At 44.3% G+C, this 18986-nt stretch overlaps 2 protein-coding genes and 1 long non-coding RNA gene across 3 annotated transcripts; 1 reads left to right on the top strand and 2 right to left on the bottom strand.

Moving 5' to 3' along the window:
• Window positions 1-1605: 1605 nt before the first annotated feature.
• Window positions 1606-2042, bottom strand: LOC114117822 (protein transport protein Sec61 subunit gamma-like). The gene has a single exon (XM_042231374.2). The coding sequence runs from the start codon at window positions 1983-1985 to the stop codon at window positions 1779-1781; it is 207 nt and encodes a 68-aa protein (XP_042087308.1). The 5' UTR covers window positions 1986-2042; the 3' UTR covers window positions 1606-1778.
• Window positions 2043-4558: 2516 nt separating this feature from the next.
• LOC114117819 (G2/mitotic-specific cyclin-B1-like) lies at window positions 4559-5757 on the top strand. Its single transcript, XM_042231373.2, has one exon. The coding sequence runs from the start codon at window positions 4574-4576 to the stop codon at window positions 5696-5698; it is 1125 nt and encodes a 374-aa protein (XP_042087307.1). The 5' UTR covers window positions 4559-4573; the 3' UTR covers window positions 5699-5757.
• Window positions 5758-12879: 7122 nt separating this feature from the next.
• On the bottom strand, window positions 12880-15111 carry LOC121816522 (uncharacterized). Its single transcript, XR_006056194.1, has 3 exons — window positions 14951-15111; window positions 14701-14811; window positions 12880-13090 (listed from the first exon to the last, which is right to left on the bottom strand). It is a non-coding gene; the product is annotated as an uncharacterized LOC121816522 (long non-coding RNA).
• Between the last annotated feature and the right edge of the window lie 3875 nt (window positions 15112-18986).

The raw sequence follows: 18986 nt of genomic DNA, 5'->3' as shown, positions 1-18986 counted from the left end.
CCAGGTCCCAAGTCCTGAGGAGAATAGAGTCATTTTTTTTTTTTTTTTGGCTTTCTATTTTTGCCACTTATTTTGAAATGGAATATATAGACAATTTACATTGTGGTGGGTTTTGTTTTGTTTTGTTTAGGTGTACAGCAACTTGAATAATTTACACATGACTTATATGTTCTTTTTCAGCTTCGTTCCCCATGTAGGTCATTACAGAGTGTTGAGCAGGATTCCTTGTGCTTTACACTGAGTCCTTATGGATTATTTTATAAACACTAGTGTATCTGTTATTCTCATGTTACTAATTTCTCCCTGCCCCCAAATTTTCATTTTTTGGTAACCATAAGTACTGTTTCTAAGTCTGGGAGGCTGTTTCTGTTTTTTAAAGAAGTTTATTGTATCCATGTTTAGATTTCTTCTAGAAATGATATCTTCGGATATTTGTCTTTCCTTACTGATGATCATCTGTGGGTCCATTTATGCTGCCGCCAATGGCATTATTTCCTTCGTTTTTTTTGATGGCTGAGTGTATTCCAGTATATAGATGGACCGGTTACCCTTTATTTCTCTATTGATGGATATTTTGGTGGATGGTCTGTGTTGGAGGTTGTCAATAGTGCTGCCTTGAAAATAGAGGTGCAGGTGTCATTTTAAATTATGATTTTCTCTGGATTGAAGACAAGGAGTGGGCTTGCCAGATCAGGTGGTCACTCTGTATTTGGTGTTTTAGGGAATCTCCACAGCGTTCTCCTTCGTGACTGAACCCACCCATATACATCTCTGAAACTGTGTAGGAGGATCCCCTATCCCCCTTGCCCTCAGCTGCACTGAATCTTTTGTAGATCTTTTGAAGACTAAGGGCTTCCCTGGTGGCTCAGATGGTAAAGCATTTGCTTGCAAGGCTGGAGAGCTGGGTCAAGCCCTAGGTTGGGAAGATCCCCTGGAGAAGGAAACGGCAACCCATTCTAGTATTCTTGCCTAGAGAATTCCCATGGACAGAGGAGCCTGGCAGGCTACAGTCTATGGGGTTGCAAAGAGTCAAACACGACTGAGCGATTAATGCTTTCACTTTTCGAAGATGGTCATTCTGAGAGGGGTAAGTTGACACCTCATTGCAGTTTGGAGTGGCGTTTCGCTAACAGTGATCCTGAGCATCTTTTCATGTGCTTTATGTCCATCTGGATGCTTTCTTTGGACAAATGTCCATTTCGATCTTTGGCCCATATTCTATTGGTTGATTGTTATATATATATATGTTATATATATATATATGTATTGAGCTGTATGAACTGTTTGCATGTTTTGGAGATGAACTGCTTGTTTCTAAATTTGGTGGCAAACATTTTTTCCCCCATTTTGAGGTTTGTCTTCTTCTTTCCTTTAGGGTTTTTCATGCTGTTGAAAAGCTTTTGAGGTTAATGAGGTCCCTTTTGTTGAGTTTTTCTTTAATTTTCCCTCTTGTAAGAGTTGATCCAAAAAGAACTTGCTGCGATTTATGTCAAAGCATGTTCTGCATATATTTTCCTTGAGAGGTTTAGCATAGTCGTCCCTCCATTTAGCTCTTTAATTGATTTGGAGTTTCTTTTTCCGCAAGTGGTTAGGGAAAGATGTAGATTCTTTTTTTTTTCTATTTTAAAATTATTTTAATTTACAAATAGAAAACATCTTGGAAGAAAAAAATGAAAGAAAAATATAAAACACAGAGACAAATTTCTGCTCCAACAGCTTCTCAAATCCTCACTTGTTCACCAATCCCCAAGATGAAAACTACTTTTCTAAAAAGGTATTCAGCCACCAACAATGATGTTATTAATAGGAATATGGATCAATTTCACAAAAAAGCCAATGAATCCCATTATAGCAAATCCTATTGCTGTTGCCATGGCAATCTTCTGGAATTCTTTTCTAACAGGTTTGGTGCATCTTTTAACCAGCCGAATGGAGTCTTTCACAAACTGCCGACTTGGCTCAACGAACTGCATTACCTGATCCATGATGTCTGCTCCGCGTCTGCTCACCAGAGACACGTAGCACAAGAGCTGACAGACGCCGAGATGTAGATTCTTTCACTTTTCTCTGTTTAAGGAACCTCCACCCTCTCCTCCATCCTGGCTGTTAACAACATACACCGGCAGCATCAGTGTAGGAGTGTTCCCTTTTCTCCACAACCTCTGCAGAATTTAGTGTTTGTAGACTTTTTGACAAAGGTCGTTTTGACAGGTATGAGCTGATACCTCATTTTAGTTTGATTTGCATTTTAATAAGATTCATGATGTTGAAAGTTTTTCGTGTGATTTAAAAGAAACAACATTGTGAGCAAAAATGATCTCTCGAGATTGTCTTCTTGACCATCTGCCCTCATCTGAAATATTTTTCCAGAACCTACCCAAAGGCATTTGTTAAGGATAGGTGTTTTTTCCCACATCCCCTCAGGCTTGGCGACTGACTTTTAAGTATCCATTAGCACAGAGGTTTCCATTGTTGTTACCAAAAGTGGCCACAAGGCGGCAGCATTTCTTCATGCTCCACACTTTGGAGTTTTGGTTTTTTTTCCCCCCACCTCTGGCTAATTTTAATTTTCTGTTGGGCTTCCCTGGTGGCTCAGAAAGTAATGAATCTGCCTGCAATGCAGGAGACCCGAGTTCAATCCCTGGGTCAGGAAGATCCCTGGAGAGGACAATGGCAACCCACTCCAGAATTCTTGCCTGGAGAATTCCATGGACAGAGGAGCCTGGCGGGCGACAGTGCATGGGATCGCAGAGCCAGACACAGCTGAACAACTAACAGCTTCAGTTTCTACTTTCTGTCGGAGTCGAGTTGATTTCTGTTGTTGTGTTGTTTTAGGTACAGGAACTTGATTCAGTCATACTCAGACATACATCGATTCTACTAAGGGGGCTTTTCCCAAATAGGTTCTTGCAGCGTGCTCCGCAGACTTCCTTGTGCTAACAGTAGGTCCTTTAGGATTATATCTGATAGTAAGCAGTGTGTATGCGTCAGTCCTACACTCTCAATGTTCCCCTTCCCCTACCTTTAAAAAAAATAACCATAAGTTGGTTTTCTAAGTCTGTGAGTCTCTTTCTGTTTATAAATTAGTTCATTTGTGTGAATTTATAGATTGTACCCATCAGTGATATATTTCTTTCCCTCTTGGACTGACTTCACTCAGTCCCTCCATGCTCCTGACAATGACACTTTTCCATTCTTTGGGATAGCTGAGTGTATTCCAGCGTCTCTTCGCTTCTCTATTGATGGACACTGGTTGATGCCCTGTCTTGGACAGCGTCAACAGTGCTGCCCTGAAAACTGGGGTGCACAAATCATTTTAAATGATTTACAAATCATCTGATGATTTTCGCCAGATCTAAGGCAAGGGGTGGGCTTGCCTTATCATGCGTTACGTCTGTGTTTAGCGTTTTAAGGAATCTCCATGGTTTTTCCTCATGGCTGCACCCACCCATGAACACCCCCACCCCACGGGCGAGGAGGATGCTCTGTTCCCCTCGCCCTCGGCAGCATTTAATTCTTTGTAGATCTTTTGGAAGATGGCATCCTGAGCCGTGTGAGCTGATACCTGACCGCAGTTTTGATTGGCATTTTTCTAACAATGATCCTGGGCATCTTTTCAGGTGCTTTATGGCCATCTGGATACCTTCTTTGAACAAATATTCATTCAGAACTTTGGCCTGTTGTTTTTCAATTGAATTGATTGTTTTCTTGATATTGAGCTGCTGTTTGCATGTTTTGGAGGTGAGTTCCATTTTTAAACTCAGTTGCAAACTTTTTTTTCCCATTTTGAGGGTTTTTTTTTCCACCCTTTGTTTAGTATTTTCCTTGCTGTGCCAAAGGTTTTGAGGTTAATGAGGTCCCTTTTGTTGAGTTTAAAAATTTTTTTCCATTAGTCTAAGAATTGTTGCAAAAAGAACTTGCTGCAATTTATGTCGAGGCATGTTCTGCCTGTATTTTCCTCAAGAGTCTAGGGTAATCGTCCCTCCATTTAGCTCTTTAATCAATTTGGAGTTTCTTTTTCTGCATGGGGTTTGAGAGTGTTGTAACTTCACTCACTTTTCTCTTGTTTAAGAAATCTTCTCCCTGTTCTCCATCCTGCTAACAATTTACATTCCCAGCATTTGTACTGAAGAGTCAGCTTTTCTTCAGGACCTCTCCACCATTGTCTGTAGACTTTTGAAAAGGGCCCGTCTGACAGGTTTGAGAAGATACTTCAGTGCAGTTTTGGTCGGCATTTCTTTAACAGGGATCCTGAGCCCCTTCTCATGTGCTCTCCGGGCATCTGGATGCCTTCTTTGAGGAGTGTCCATTTAGACCATTGGCCCATTTTTCTGCTGTTGGGGTTTTTTGATATTGAGCTACATGAGCTGTCTGCATGTGTTGGAGATGAATTCCTTGTGGGTATCCTCATTTCGAAACCTTTTCTTTTCCCAATCTGAAGATGGACTTTTTCTGTCATTTAGGATTTCCCTTGCTGTGCAAACCCTTAAGGTCGATGAGGTCCCTTCTGTTCACTTCCATTTTATTTTTCATTGCTCTCAAAGGTGGATCCAACAGTAACTGGCTGTGATTTATGTCAAAGTGTGTTCTGCGGAAGATTAATGCTGAAAATAAGGCGAAGATCAGTATGGCAGGGGCCAAGCACGTGCCTGTGGCCGGTGTTGCAACCTCTAAGCCCGGGCTGAGGCCCCGAACAGCGCTTGGAGACATCGGTAACAAAGTCAGTGAACAACCGCAGGCCAAACTGCCTCTGAAAAAGGTCGATACTCCGTCTCCAAGCCCCATGGAAACATCTGGCTGTGCCCCTGCAGAAGAATATCTGTGTCAGGCTTTCTCAGATGTAATTCTTGCAGTGAGTGATGTGGATGCAGAAGACGGAGCGGATCCAAACCTTTGTAGCGAATATGTAAAAGATATCTATGCTTATCTAAGACAACTTGAGGAAGAGCAAGCAGTCAAACCAAAATACCTAATGGGTCGTGAAGTCACTGGAAACATGAGAGCCATCCTGATTGACTGGCTAGTGCAAGTTCAAATGAAATTCAGGTTACTGCAGGAGACCATGTACATGACTGTTTCCATAATTGATCGGTTCATGCAGGATAACTGTGTGCCCAAGAAGATGCTGCAGCTGGTGGGAGTCACTGCCATGTTTGTTGCAAGCAAATATGAGGAAATGTACCCTCCAGAAATCGGTGACTTTGCCTTTGTGACTGACAACACCTACACCAAGTTTCAAATCAGACAGATGGAAATGAAGATTCTGAGAGCTTTAAATTTTAGTCTGGGTCGCCCTCTACCCCTGCATTTCCTTCGGAGAGCATCTAAGATTGGAGAGGTTGATGTTGAGCTACATACTCTGGCCAAATATTTGATGGAACTAACTATGCTGGACTACGATATGGTGCACTTTCCTCCTTCTCAGATTGCAGCAGGAGCTTTTTGCTTAGCACTGAAAATTCTTGATAATGGTGAATGGACACCAACTCTACAGCATTACCTGTCATACACTGAAGAATCCCTGCTTGTTGTTATGCAACACCTGGCAAAGAATGTGGTCATGGTGAACCGTGGGCTTTCAAAGCACATGACTATCAAGAACAAGTATGCCACATCTAAGCATGCTAAGATCAGCACTCTAGCACAGCTGAATTCTGCACTAGTTCAAGATTTAGCCAAGGCTGTGGCAAAGGTGTAACTTGTGAACTTTGGAATACTATCTGCAAATAAAATTGGCACCATGTGCCATCTGTACAAAAAAAAAAAAACAAAACAAAAAAACAAAGTGTGTTCTGCATGTATTTTTCTCAAGAGGTAGAGAGTAATCTCCCCTCCAATGAGATCGTCGATCAATGTGGAATTCCTTTTTCTCTATGAGGTTAGGCAGTGTGGTAATGTCATTCTCTTTTCACTATTTAAGGAACTTCCACGCTATCCTCCCTACTGACTGTTAGCCATTTAACAATGCCAGCATCAGTACAGGAGGGTTCCCTTTTCCCCACAACCTCTCCACCGCTTACTGTTTGTAGACTTTTTGACAAAGGCCATTCTTACTGGTGTGAGCTGATATGTGACTGTAGTTTTGATTTTCATTTCTGCAAGATTTCATGATGTTGAAATCCTTTCAAAACAAACAAACAAACATTATGAGTAAAACTGAACTCCCCAGTTTGGCTTTTTGACAGTCTGCTCTGTTCTGAATTCTTTTCCAGGACATTTGTTGAGGACAGGTGTCTTTTCCTTGCATTCCTGCAGGCCTGGGAAGAGTAAGTCCTCGTGTGAAGTGAAGTCGCTCAGTCGTGCCCGACACTTTGCAACCCCATGGACAGTAGCCTGCACCAAGCTCCTGCATCCATGGGATTTTCTAGGCAAGAGTACTGGAGTGGGTTGCCGTTTCCTTCTCCAGGGAATCTTCCCGACGCAGGGATCGAACCCAGGTCTCCCTCATTGTAGGCAGACGTTTTACCGTCTGAGCCACCAGGGAAGTAGGCACAGATTTTTCTGTTGTTGTTACCAAACATGGCCACAAGGCGGCAGCATTTCGTTATGCGCCACACTTTGGCTGGGGGATCATGGTTAACAACTTGAATCAGTGTAGAGTGGCTTACTGTTGTTTATCTGTTTAAAGTTTACAGGAACTTGATTCAGCTATACATAGACAGATATCGATTCTTTGCTTTTAAGGGAGCTTTTTCCAAATAGGTTCTTTCAGTGTATTCCGTGCTATTCAGTAGGCCCTTTTGGATTCTCTATCTGATAATAAGTAGTGTGTTAATCTGTTAATCTCAGCCTCTTAATGTCCCACTTCCCCTGTGTAGTTTTTAAAGATAATCGTAAGTTGGTTTTCTAAGTCTGTGAGTTTCTCTTTATAAATTATAAAGTTCATTCTCTTTATGAAGTTCATTTTAATGATTTTATAGACTCCACCTGTAAGTGATAATACTTCTGCCGCTCTCTGATTGACTTTCACTGCATATGACGAGTCTCTCAGTCCATCTAAGCTGCTTCCAAGGCGTTTCTTCGCTCTTCCTGATGACGGACTGTATTCCAGTGTCTAGATGGACTAGTTACCCTTCATTTCTCTATTGATGGCTTTTTGATTGATGCTCTGCTTCGGATGTTATGGTGGCTCAGCAGTAAAGCATCCACCTGCAGTGCGGGAGACTCAGGTTTGATTCCTGGGTTGGCAGCATCCACTGGAGGAGGGCATGGCAACGGGCTCCAGGATTCTTGCCTGGAGAATCCCATGCACAGAGGAGCCTGGTGGGCTATACAGTCCACAGGGGTTGGAAAAAGTCAGACGCGACTGAGCAACGAACACTTTCACTTTTGCTGTCTTGAATATTGTCAATAGTGCTGCCCTGAATATAGGGGAACAAGTATCATCTCAAATTATGATTTTCTCCGGATCTGAGGCGAGGGGTGGTCTTGCCAGAGTGAGTGGTAACTCTGCATTTAGTGGTTTAAGAATCTCCATACTGCTTTCCTTTGTGACCTGCCCTGCCCACTACATCGCTGCCCCCAGTGTAGAAGAATCCCCTCTTCTCAGCAGCATTTACTCTTTGCTTCTCTTTTGGAGGATGGCCATTCTGCCCTGCATGAGGGGGCTGGCGCTTGCAGCTTTGATTGGCACTCATCTGACAGTGACGCTGGGCATCTCTTATGTGCATTATGCCCTCTGGATGCCTTCTTTAGGGAAATGTTCATTTACATCTTCAGCATCATTTTCTGTTGGGTTGGTTTTTTTTTTTTCTTTATTCTTTTCATTGAGCTTTATAAGCTGCCTGCCTGTTTTCTAGATAAATTCTGAGTTTTTATTTTTGGCTGCAAACTGCCTTTTTCCTATGCCTCATGTTGCCTTTCTTTTTTTAGGGTTTTCCTTGCGGGGCAATAGCTTTTCAGGTGGCTGAGGTCCCTTTTGCTGAATTAGGTCTTATTTGTCATTATTCTAAGAGTGGATCCAAAAACAACTTGCTGCCGTTTCTGTCACAGTGTGTTCTGCCCATATTTTCCTCGAGAGCTGTTAGAGTATCTTCCCTGCTTCTAGCTCTTTAATCGATTTGGAGTTCCTTTTCCGGGATGGGGTTAGGGAGTGTTGTAATTTCATTTGCTTTTCGTTGTTTAAGGAACCTCCATTCTCTCCTTTGAGCTGGCTGTTAGCAGTTTCCATTCCCAGCATCAAGGCAGGATAATGTCCTTTCCTCCAAAATTTCTCCGCTATTTATTGCCTGTAGACTTTTTGACAAAGGCCATTCTGACAGGCTTGAGAAGACGCCCAGTTCTAGTTCTTTGGCATTTCTCTAATAACTAGTGATGTGAGCATCTTTTCATGAACTTTATGGCCATCTGGATGCCTATTTGGGAGAAATGTCCATTTAGATCTTTGGCCCATTTTTAAGCTGTTTTAATTGAACAGAATGAGTTGTTTGTGTGTTTGGGGAATGCATTCCTTACTTTTTGCTTGGTTGCAAACATTTTTTCCCCCCCCGAGGATTATCTTTGTTTTCCTTTAGGGTTTCCCTATGGACCTAAGAGAAGCAGAAGACATTAAGAAGAAGTGGCAAGAATACATAGAAGAGCTACATAAAAAAGATCTTCATGACCAGATAATCACGATGGTGTGATCCCTCACCTAGAGCCAGACATCCTGGAGTGGGAAGTCAAGTGGGCCTTAGGAAGCATCACTATGAACAAAGCTAGTGGAGGTGATGGAATTTCAGTCGAGCTATTTCAAACCCTAAAAGATGATGCTGTGAAAGTGCTGCACTCAATATGCCAGCAAATTTGGAAAACTCAGCAATGGCCACAGGACTGGAAAAGGTCAGTTTTCATTCCAATCCTAAAGAAAGGCAATGCCAAAGAATGTTCAAACTACTCCACAATTGCACTCATCTCACACGCTAGCAAAGTCATGATCAAAATTCTCCAAGCCAGGCTTCAACAGTACATGAACCCTGAACTTCCAGATGTTCAAGCTGGTTTTAGAAAAGGCAGAGGAACCAGAGATCAAATGGCCAACATCTGCTGGATCATCGAAAAAGCAAGAGAGTTCCAGAAAAACATCGACTTCTGCTTTATTGACTATGCCAAAGCCTTTGACTGTGTGGATCACAACAAACTGTGGCAAATTCTTTAAGAGATGGGAATACCAGACCACCTGATCTGCCTCTTGAGAAATCCATATGCAGGTCAAGAAGCAAGTTAAAACTGTACATGGAATGACAGACTGGTTCCAAATTGGGAAAGGAGTCCGTCAAGGCTGTATATTGTCACCCTGCTTATTTAACTTGGATGCAGAGTACATCATGAGAAATGCTGGCTGGATGAAGCACAAGCTGGAATCAAGATTTTCAGGAAAAATATCAATAACCTCAGATATGCAGATGACACCACCCTTATTGCAGAAAGCAAAGAAGAACTAAAGACCCTCTTGAGGAAAGTGAAAGAGGAGAGTGAAAAAGGTTGGCTTAAAACTCAACATTCAGAAAACTAAGATCATGGCATCTGGTCCCATCACTTCATGGCAAATAGGTGGGGAAACATTGGAAACAGTGACATACTTCATTTTCTTGGGCTCCAAAATCACTGCAGATGGTGACTGCAGCCATGAAATTAAAAGACACTTGCTCCTTGGAAGAAAAGGTATGACCAACCAAGACAGCATATTAAAAAGCAGAGACATTACTTTGCCAACAAAGGTCCATCTTGTCAAAGGAATTGTTTTTCCAGTGGTCATGTATAGATGTGAGAGCTGGACCATAAAGAAAGCTGAGTGCTGAAGAATTGATGCTTTTGAACTGTGGTATTGGAGAAGACAGTTGAGAGTCCCTTGGACTACAAGGAGATCCAGCCAGCCCATCCTTAAGGAAATCAGTCCTGAATAGTCATTGGAAAGACTGATGGTAATGCCGAAACTCCAATACTTTGGCCATCTGATGTGAAGAACTGACTCATTTGAAAAGACCCTGCTGCTGGGCAAGATTGAAGGCAGGAGGAGAAGGGGACAACAGAGGGTAAGATGGTTGGATGGCATCCATGGACATGAGTGTGAGCAAGCTCTGGGAGTTAGTAATGGACAGGGAAGCCTGGTGTGCTGCAGTCCATGGGGTTGCAGAGAGACGGACACGACTTAGCGACTGAACTGAACTGACTGAATACACTGAAAGAACCTAGATGGGAAAATGCGGGGGGCGCTCCGCAGAAAGAGAGAGGCAGTGGAACTTCCCTCAGCAAAGCCGAGGGGTCCAGAGGAGAGGTGAGCCTGCTGTCCGCCAACCAAGCCCCCCGGCGAGCCAGAGACAATAACATGCGACAGGGGTTCAATCTAAGCAGTTCTGCTTTATTGCCACAGACTCCTGGTTTATATGGGCAAGCAAGGGGGTTTTGCGAGGGACTTTCCATAGTTGCACCAATCACGTTAAAGGTCAAATCGTCATGTGCCCTCATTGTAACAGGAGTCTATGGTGATCACGTGCTGTCCACGTGCAGGGAAATCAAGAGAGCCAATCAAAAACTTTAGCATAGACCACGCCCCTATCTCTTCCGCCAGGTGCCATCTTAGTTTCCCACGGCAAAGCTAACCCATTTTTTTTTAAGGTTTCCCATTTAGGGCCCCACGGGAAAAGACCTCCTTTCCCCAAAATAGATATATGTTCATGTATAACAAAACCAAGTTCCTGTAACTAAAACAAACACAACATCGGAAATCAACTCTACTTCAATAGAAAATAAACGCTAAACCAGAGCAAAAACCACAGCTGGAGCAGGGAGAAATGCTGCCCCTTGTGGCCACTTTAATATCAGCAACTGAAAAACCTCTGCTCTTGGACACTTATCCACCTGCTACGTGGGAGACCTCGGTTCAATCCCTGGGTTGGGAAGATCCCCTGAAGAAGGGGACAGTTGCCCACTCCAGTATTCTGGCCTGGAGAATTCCATGGACTGTATAGTCCATGGTGTCGCAAAGAGTCAGACACGACTGAGCAACTTTCACTTTCACTTAGACACTTGTATTCACCAGGCCTGCGAGAATGTAAGGGAAAAAACACCTGTCCTCAACAAATGTCCTCAAGCAGGTCCTGGAAAAATAATTCAAAAGAGGGCAGATGACAAGAGGGCAATCTCCACAGGTCAGTTTTACACTGTTTGTTGTTATTAAAAAAAAAAAAAATCCTATGAAAAGCCTCCACATACTAAAACCTTATATAAACGCAAATCAAAACTACAATGAGGAATCACCTCACACTGGTCAAAATGACCTTTGTCAAAAAGTCCACAAACAATAAATGCTGGTGGGTTTTGCAGGAAAGGGAATTCTCCTGCAGTGATACTGTCAATATAAATTGTTAAGAGTCCGTACAGAGGAGAGGGTGGAGCCTCCTTAAGAGAACAGTAAATGAAATTATGGCACTCCCTATCCCCCTACAGAAAAAAGTAACTAAACCGATTAAAGAGCTAAACTGAGGGACAATTACTCTAAACCTCTTGAGGGATGTATAGGGAAAACACACTTTGACATAAATGGCAGCAAGCCCTTTTGGATCTGTTGCAGGAAGGGGGACCCCTCCCAGGGCCTGAAACTGGGCTCTTGTCTAACACTTGGAAATGAATTGTCTGAGGAGACACGTGTGCTGACAAAGCAAGAGATTTTATGGGAAAGGGCACCCGGGTGGCGAGCAGGAGGATAAGGGAGCTAGGAGAAAGGCTCTGCCACATGGCTTGCACTCTCAGGTTTTATGGTGATGGGATTAGTTTCCGGGTTGTCTTTAGCTAATCATTCTGACTCAGAGTTCTTCCTAGTGATGCAGGCCTTGTTCAGCCAAGATGGATTCGAGTGAGGATTCCAGGAGGTGGTCAGGTATGTGGTGTCTCCTTTTGACCTTTCTCGATTTCTTCTGGTTGGTGTTGGCTTATAAAAGTTCCATGTTCCTTACCAGGACCTCCTGTCGTAAAACAATTCATGCAAATAGTTACTATGGTACCTGGCCAGGGTGGGTGGTTTCAGTCAGCGTGCTTCTCCTAATAACAGATCCACTTTTAAAATAATGAAAAATTAAACAAAACTCAACAAAAGAGCCTCTAACCTCAAAAGCTTTTGCATTGCAAGGGAAACCGTAAACCAAACTTAAAAAAAACTTGCAATGTGGGGAAAAATGTTTGCAACTGAATTTAGAAACAGGATTTATCTCCAAATCATGCAAACAGCTCATGCAGCTCGATACCAAAAAAACAATCAACCCAGTAGAAAAATGCGTCAAAGATCTAAATGGACGTTTGTCCAAAGAAGGCATCCAGATAGCCATAAAGCACCAAAAAAGATGCTCAGCATCACTAATTACTGCAGAAATGCAAATCAAAACGGCATCAAGGTATCACCTCACACACCTCAGAATGTCCATCTTCTCAAAGATCTACAAAGATTAAATGTTGCTGAAGGCGAGGGGAACAGGGAATCCTACACTGTGGGTGGGGAAGTAAATGGGTGGGTGCAGCCATGAAGTAAAACAGTATGGAGGGTCCTTAAAACATTAACTATAGAGTTACCGCATGATCTGGAAAGCCCACTCCTTGCCTTAGATCTGGAAGGAAGATTAATTTTATATGACACGTGCATCCCTCTTTTCAGGGCAGCACTATTGACTATCCAAGAGCATCAACCAGAATGTCCATCCATAGAGAAATGAAGAGAAACTAGTCCTCTACACACTGGAATACACGCAGCCATCAAAAAGATCGAAAATATGCCACTGGCCGCAGCGTGGATGGACCAAGAGATTCGTCATATTGGGTGAAGTCTGCCAGAGAGGGAAAGAGAAACGTCTTGTCACTTACAGGTGGAATCTGTAATTTCATTCAAATGAATTAATTTATAAACAGAAACAATTTATAAACAGAAACTTGATTTATAAACAGACTTAGAAAACCACTTATGATTATTTTTTATTTTTTAAAAAGGTAGGGGAAGGGAGACATTAAGAGGCTGGGATTAACATACACACAGTACTTATCAAATAGATAATCCAAAAGGACCTAGTGAATAGCTCACAGACGTCTACTGAACACATGGAAGGAACCGATATGGGAAAAGAATCTGAAAGAAAAAAACAGATACACGTTCATGTATAACTAAACCAGGTTTCTGTATAGCTATAACAAACACAGCATTGGAAATCAGCTCTCCTCCAACAGAAAATAAACGCTAAATTACAAAAGGAAAACAGTGGCGCATTAAGAAGCGCTGCCGCCTTGTGGCCACTTTTGGTAACAACAACTGGAAAACCTGTTCTTGTGGGCACTTAATATTCACCACGTCTGTGGGGCTGTCAGTAAAATACACCAGCCCTCAACAAACGTCCTTGGGTTGGTAACGGAGAAAGAATTCAAAACAGCAGACTGTCAAGAGGACGATTTCGGGAGGTCAGTTTGACTCTCACTGTTTTCTAAAAAATCACATGGACGTATTTCAAAACTGTGAAATCTTAAGAGAAATGCAAATCAAAACTACAATGAGGTATCACCTCACACAGGTTAGAATGGACATCGGCAAAAAGTCTAAAACCAGGAAATGCTGGGGAGGTTGCGGAGAGAAGGGAAGCCTCCTACAGTGGTGCTGGCAGTGTCGACTGTTCACAGCCAGCACGCAGAACAGCGGGGAGGTTTCTCAAGTAAAAAGGGAATGAAATTAGGACACTCCAGAGAGAAGAAGAAACCCCACATTGATTAAAGAGCTGAAGAGAGGGCCAGGAATCTAAATCTCTTGAGGAAAATATAGGTATAAGATGCTTTGACATAAATCACAACTTTTTTTGGTCTTCATCTGAGAGAAAGGAAAACAAAACTAAACTAAACAAATGGGGCCTCATTGACTTTATTTTATTTCCTCATTGACTTTAAAAGCATTTCCTCAGCAAGGGGAGCCATAAACAGGAAAAAAAATAGAAAACCCTCAGCATGGTAAAAATTAAGTGAACATGACTTGCTGAATACTAAGTGCCCATCAGCACAATTTTTCCAGTTGTTGTTATGAAGGCACTTGAGTCATCCAGAAATCATCCCCCTCCCCAGCCCCTGGAAAAATTGCCTTCCACAAAACCAGTCCCCAAAATGTTGGGAGACTGCTGCTCTATAGCACAGCAATAAGAATATATCTAACAGAACTGACCACTGCAGTAAAAACTGACCACATATTACACTTGTTTTTTCATTTTTCAAAAACAGCAAGATCTTTCTTATATAGAGTTCCAACATAAATAGAAATTAGCGTACAAAACATTTTTTCAAGGTGAACTAATTAGGTTTTGGGGGAAAAAAGTCCAGAAAGAAAACAGCACTTTACTGTTGCTTATTTCTAGACTAAGGTTCTGTGGGTATTATTTTAGCCCTCTATTACATGCTTTGTCTCTATTTACTGACAATCAGAAGTGTGGAGGTTTTTCCCCTAAAATTTAAAATAAATGCCATTTTCTGTAAAGGAAAATTAACAAGCTAACTTGTTAACAAATTCACTTTATACTTAACAAGCTAACTTTATTCTTCCAGGAACTATAATAAGAGAAGAAATGAACCTAAAGTTAGCAGAAGGAAAGGAATACTAAAACTCAGAGCAGAAGTAAATGAAATAAAGACCAGAGAAAGAAAAAAACAGATCAGTGAAACCAAGAGTTTTTTTTCTCTTTGAAAAGAAAGAGTTTCATTACTTACCACTGGTAGGGACACGGGGGAGGGCAACCTTCCATCAGGCACCTAAGACTTTCAGCAGCTCGCTTCCATCCTGTTTTCTGTTCCTCTCTAGATCCGGCTGAATTAATTTCCCTCGAAAAAGCAAGAAACACGTCTTGGTTTCATCCCAGCGATTCACATTCTCCCTCCTCCTGGAACCCCCCTCCCACCACTCCACTCTCCTCGCCCCTTCTCCCACTCCAGCGCAGCGGGCTTCACCTGCCGGACACACCTGCTGCTCACCCGCAATCAGCACAACCAAGCCGCTCTCTTAGTCTCAAAACAAAATTCATACTTTGTTTTGGTTTTTACTCCTTTGTCCCCTGTCTTCCTAATACACTGAGAGCCATGTTAGGACGAGCACTGCTCTCCTCACCCACTCACAGATGCTCTGCCTCCGTGTCTGCACACAGGGGGCCTCCCCTCCTTCTCTTCCCCAGCATCTCCCATGGCAGACAGAGGAAATACAGACATTCATTCGTTCTGAGCTCTCCTCCGAATTATAATTACCTGCAAATTCCCAGGGACTCCAGAAAGCTAGGTTTTATATGGTACCTTCAATAAATCCCATTTTATTTATAAAAAACCTTTTATGTGAGCAAAAAAAACTCACTTGAATTTTTGCTCAGTAAAGCCCCACTGGAAACCCCACTTTCTGCTCCCCAATCATCCCTCCATCCAGCCGGAGCCAGGATATGGTCATCGGGGCAGGGTCAGCACATGTCCTGCCCAATGTCAGTGCACAAACACAGCTCCAAGGTTCTCTCCTGTTGGAGACTCCCTCTGTTTTTTGCTCAGAGGTGGAGCATAAAGAAGCACTCCCCTGACTCTTGCTCTTTGCTCCAGAGTTCTGTGCAGGTAAGAGTTACTCAGGATGGACGAGGGGCTCCTGAGTCTGTAGTTACAGGGACTGGGTCCTGAGACCCTCTCTGCCCACAGAGATGCCATCACCACAGCAGCTGCAGATCAGAGACAGCAGCAGCGTCTGCATGGAGCATCCGCTGCGTCTCCAATGAGATTCGAATGTTTGCCTGGGCACAGTCCTCCTCCTCAGATCAGAAGAGAAAGACAGAGGGAGAGAGAGACAGGGAGAGAGAGAAAGAGAGACAGAGACAGACACACAGAGAGAGATACAGTGAGAGACACACAGAAAGACAGAGAGACAGAGACAGGCAGAGTGTGTGTGTGTGTGTGTGTGTGTGTGTGTGTGTGTGTGTCTGACACAAAGTAGCCTGCCAGGCTCCTCTGTCCATGTGACCCCATGGACTGTGGCCCATCAGGCTCCTCTGTCCATGGGATTTCCCAGGCAAGAAAATGAGTGGGTGGCCATTTCCTCCTCTAGGGGATCTTCTCGACCCAGGGATTGAACCCACATCTCCTGAGTTTCCTTCCACTGGCAGGGGGATTCTTTTCCACTGCACCACCCGGGAAGCCCCTGACTAAGGACAACTGCTGGCAGTTATCCAGATGATTCCAGTGGGGAGTGGAACAGCAGGCAGAAAACATTCTCAGCCTTCTCTGTGGTAAGACGTGATTCAGAATCAACATTGAGATTAGGCATTAACAGGACACTCCGACGTGCATCAAGAACTTCCTTTGTGGGCCTTCCTTGGTGGTCCAGTGGTTGAGAATCCATCTTGCAATGCAGGGGACGTAGGTTCAATCCCTGGTCGAGGAACTAAGACCCCACACGCTGGCGCAACGAAGCTTGCATGCTGCAACTACTGAGCCTGCGAGCTTTAGCGCCCGAGTGCCACAAGAAAGACCCACCACAGCCAAATGGATAAATAAATATTGTAAGAAGAGGAACTTCTTGAGTCCTGCCCCAGGCCACAGGAGTGAGGTCTTGCACCAAGGCCACAGAAGCAGAGCCCAGAACCAAGGTTACCACCAAAGCTGACTGAGCCCCTTTGTAGCCTTGTCAAAAGCCCCTGATAACCACTAACCCTCCTGACTCCCAATTCAGCAAAGAGGCCCACTCCCGTAAACACCCTATAGCGTCCCAACCAATCACCTATCGCCAACCTTCCAGCAGGAATGTTCTTTGTCTTGATATAAGGGTTGGCTGTGAACTCATGAACACTGTCACCTCTCCTGGTCTGTCAGGAGTTGACAGCCAGCTGCGTTCGCAGCGCCCTCAGTGCTTTGTTCGTAATAGACTCACTCCCTTCTGAAGTGCTCTGGGTCTGGAAATTCTTTTCCAATGCATGCTCACACTGCCTCAGCATCTGGTGGTCTATGGGGATTGCTCTCAGGGGACCCTGCCCCAATCTCCTTTCCTCCTTCCTTCTTCCTTGGGCCCTCTGCGAACAGGCAAGTGGCTGTGGAAGCAACTGAGGAACTCTGGCCAGCCTTACCCTCTGGTGTGTCCCGAAGGCCCCACTGCTCGCTGGGCCCCAGCAGTTGCTGCCCAAGTGGGTGAGGGTCTCTCTTTTTTCCTCCTTTCCAACTGAGGACTAGGCAAATCAATATTGTGTTGGCACGGGTCAGGCATTTAAAAGCCACTAGGGTGGCTGCCGGAGAAGGCAATGGCACCCCACTCCAGTGCTCTTGCCTGGAAAATCCCAGGGGCGGGGGAGCCTGGTGGGCTGCAGTCCATGGGGTCGCTCAGAGTCGGACACGACTGAGCGACTTCCCTTTCACTTTTCACTTTCATGCATTGGAGAAGGAAATGGCAACCCACTCCAGTGTTCTTGCCTGGAGAATCCCAGGGACGGGGGAGCCTGGTGGGCTGCCGTCTATGGGGTCGCACAGAGTCGGACATGACTGAAATGACTGAGCAGCAGCAGCAGCAGCAGGGTGCCTGCCGCTAGAAGACACCCATGGCAGAATAAAGGGAGTCACGGAACAGATCAGGCTCTCGGAGCTCCTGCCCCCAAGACAACTTCCGTGCACAGTATGTGCCATATCGGTTCAGGCAAGACACTGAGCCCAGTGCCCAGGCCACAGCTCCTAGCAGGAGTAAACAGCAGACTACCCTCAGCTTGCCGTCTCTGTCCCTTTCACTTTCCCTCCCTCTGTCATGACTAATTTACAGGGGCCTAGGAGCAGCCTCTGACTCATCCCAAAGAAGGCCTTCCCCGGGTCAGAGGATCCTCAAAAGGCGAGTCACGCTTGGTTCCAGGAACACTCTCTCCGTCGTTCCAGCCCTAGTAGCCAGGTGTTTTCACGCGGTTTGGGCCTAGGCTGGTGCCTAGCCACACGGCTTCGTGCCGCTCTCGGTCACACATTCCGAGGTGATCTCTCACTGTTGGACGCTGTTGCTGGGATGGTGGGCCATTTGTGCCGCTAGGCACACGGTGCCTCATCGAATGCAGAGGGTTCATTGGGTCAGCTGGAATGCCTTCTGTGGCCAGTGAATTCTCGGTACCCCCATTCTAAAAATGGGCTCAGGTGTGTCTTGAGACCCTCCCTCAGACTCACCTCTAGGCTGTATTCTGAAGAACTGGAAAAAAATTTTTTGACCCTGAAAATCTTAAGAAGAAAAGGGTCACTTTCTTTTGCAACAGAACTTGGAGCCAGTACAAATTGAGGAACCAAGAACAATGGCTTCCTCATGGCCCATTAAACTACAGCACAATCCTCCAACTTGATCTCTTTTGATGTTCCTTATGCTCAAAACTTTATGGCACTCGGTCAGATTGCAGATCTCAGGGGCTCACGCTGCATGGGTCTCTCTGCTGCTGCCCAATCCCCTCATTCCCCTCTGTCTCTCCCTCCACCAGATCTCCTGGTCCAGGACTTTTCCCTATAATCAAAAGCCTGGAAAAACTCTCCTAAAATTCTAAAGAATCCTCTTCTAACTCCTCCTGCCTCTTGGGGCGGTGGGGTGGGAGAGAAGGAAGTGGGAACAGAACCAAGCTTCCCCTATTCCTGCAAGTTCCCTTACTCCTTCAGATTCTTCTAATCAAACCAAGACTCTGCCATCCCAGCGGAACAGTCCCTGCTGGGACAACACCATATCAGCCAATCCACACCTGTGACCAGAGCCAATGTGAATCTGAACACTCTCCAGTTGAAAATTTAAGCTACAAGACCATGATCACGGAAAGGAAAAAGACAACACAGCCACAATATTCTATAGAGTCCAAAAAAAAACTGGCTAAAATGAAATCTTTTTGAAATTGCAAAACTATTTCTTTTGGCACGTGCAATTAGGAAAAAGCTGGCTTGTTAAGATACTTTTTCTTTTTTTGAAGTTCTGACCCTGCCTGTGGAGAAGGCAATGGCACCCCACTCCAGTACTCTTGCCTGGAAAATCCCATGGA

Source organism: Ovis aries, chromosome 14 (genome assembly GCF_016772045.2).
Source record: "Ovis aries strain OAR_USU_Benz2616 breed Rambouillet chromosome 14, ARS-UI_Ramb_v3.0, whole genome shotgun sequence".
Classification (NCBI taxonomy): domain Eukaryota; kingdom Metazoa; phylum Chordata; class Mammalia; order Artiodactyla; family Bovidae; genus Ovis; species Ovis aries.
This window is presented reverse-complemented; position numbering and strand designations above follow the sequence as displayed.

Bases quoted from the DNA above. Each gene is read 5' to 3' on its own strand.
- LOC114117819 (XM_042231373.2), top strand. From the start codon at position 4,574: ATGTCAAAGTGTGTTCTGCGGAAGATTAATGCTGAAAATAAGGCGAAG.
- LOC114117822 (XM_042231374.2), bottom strand. From the start codon at position 1,985: ATGGATCAGGTAATGCAGTTCGTTGAGCCAAGTCGGCAGTTTGTGAAA.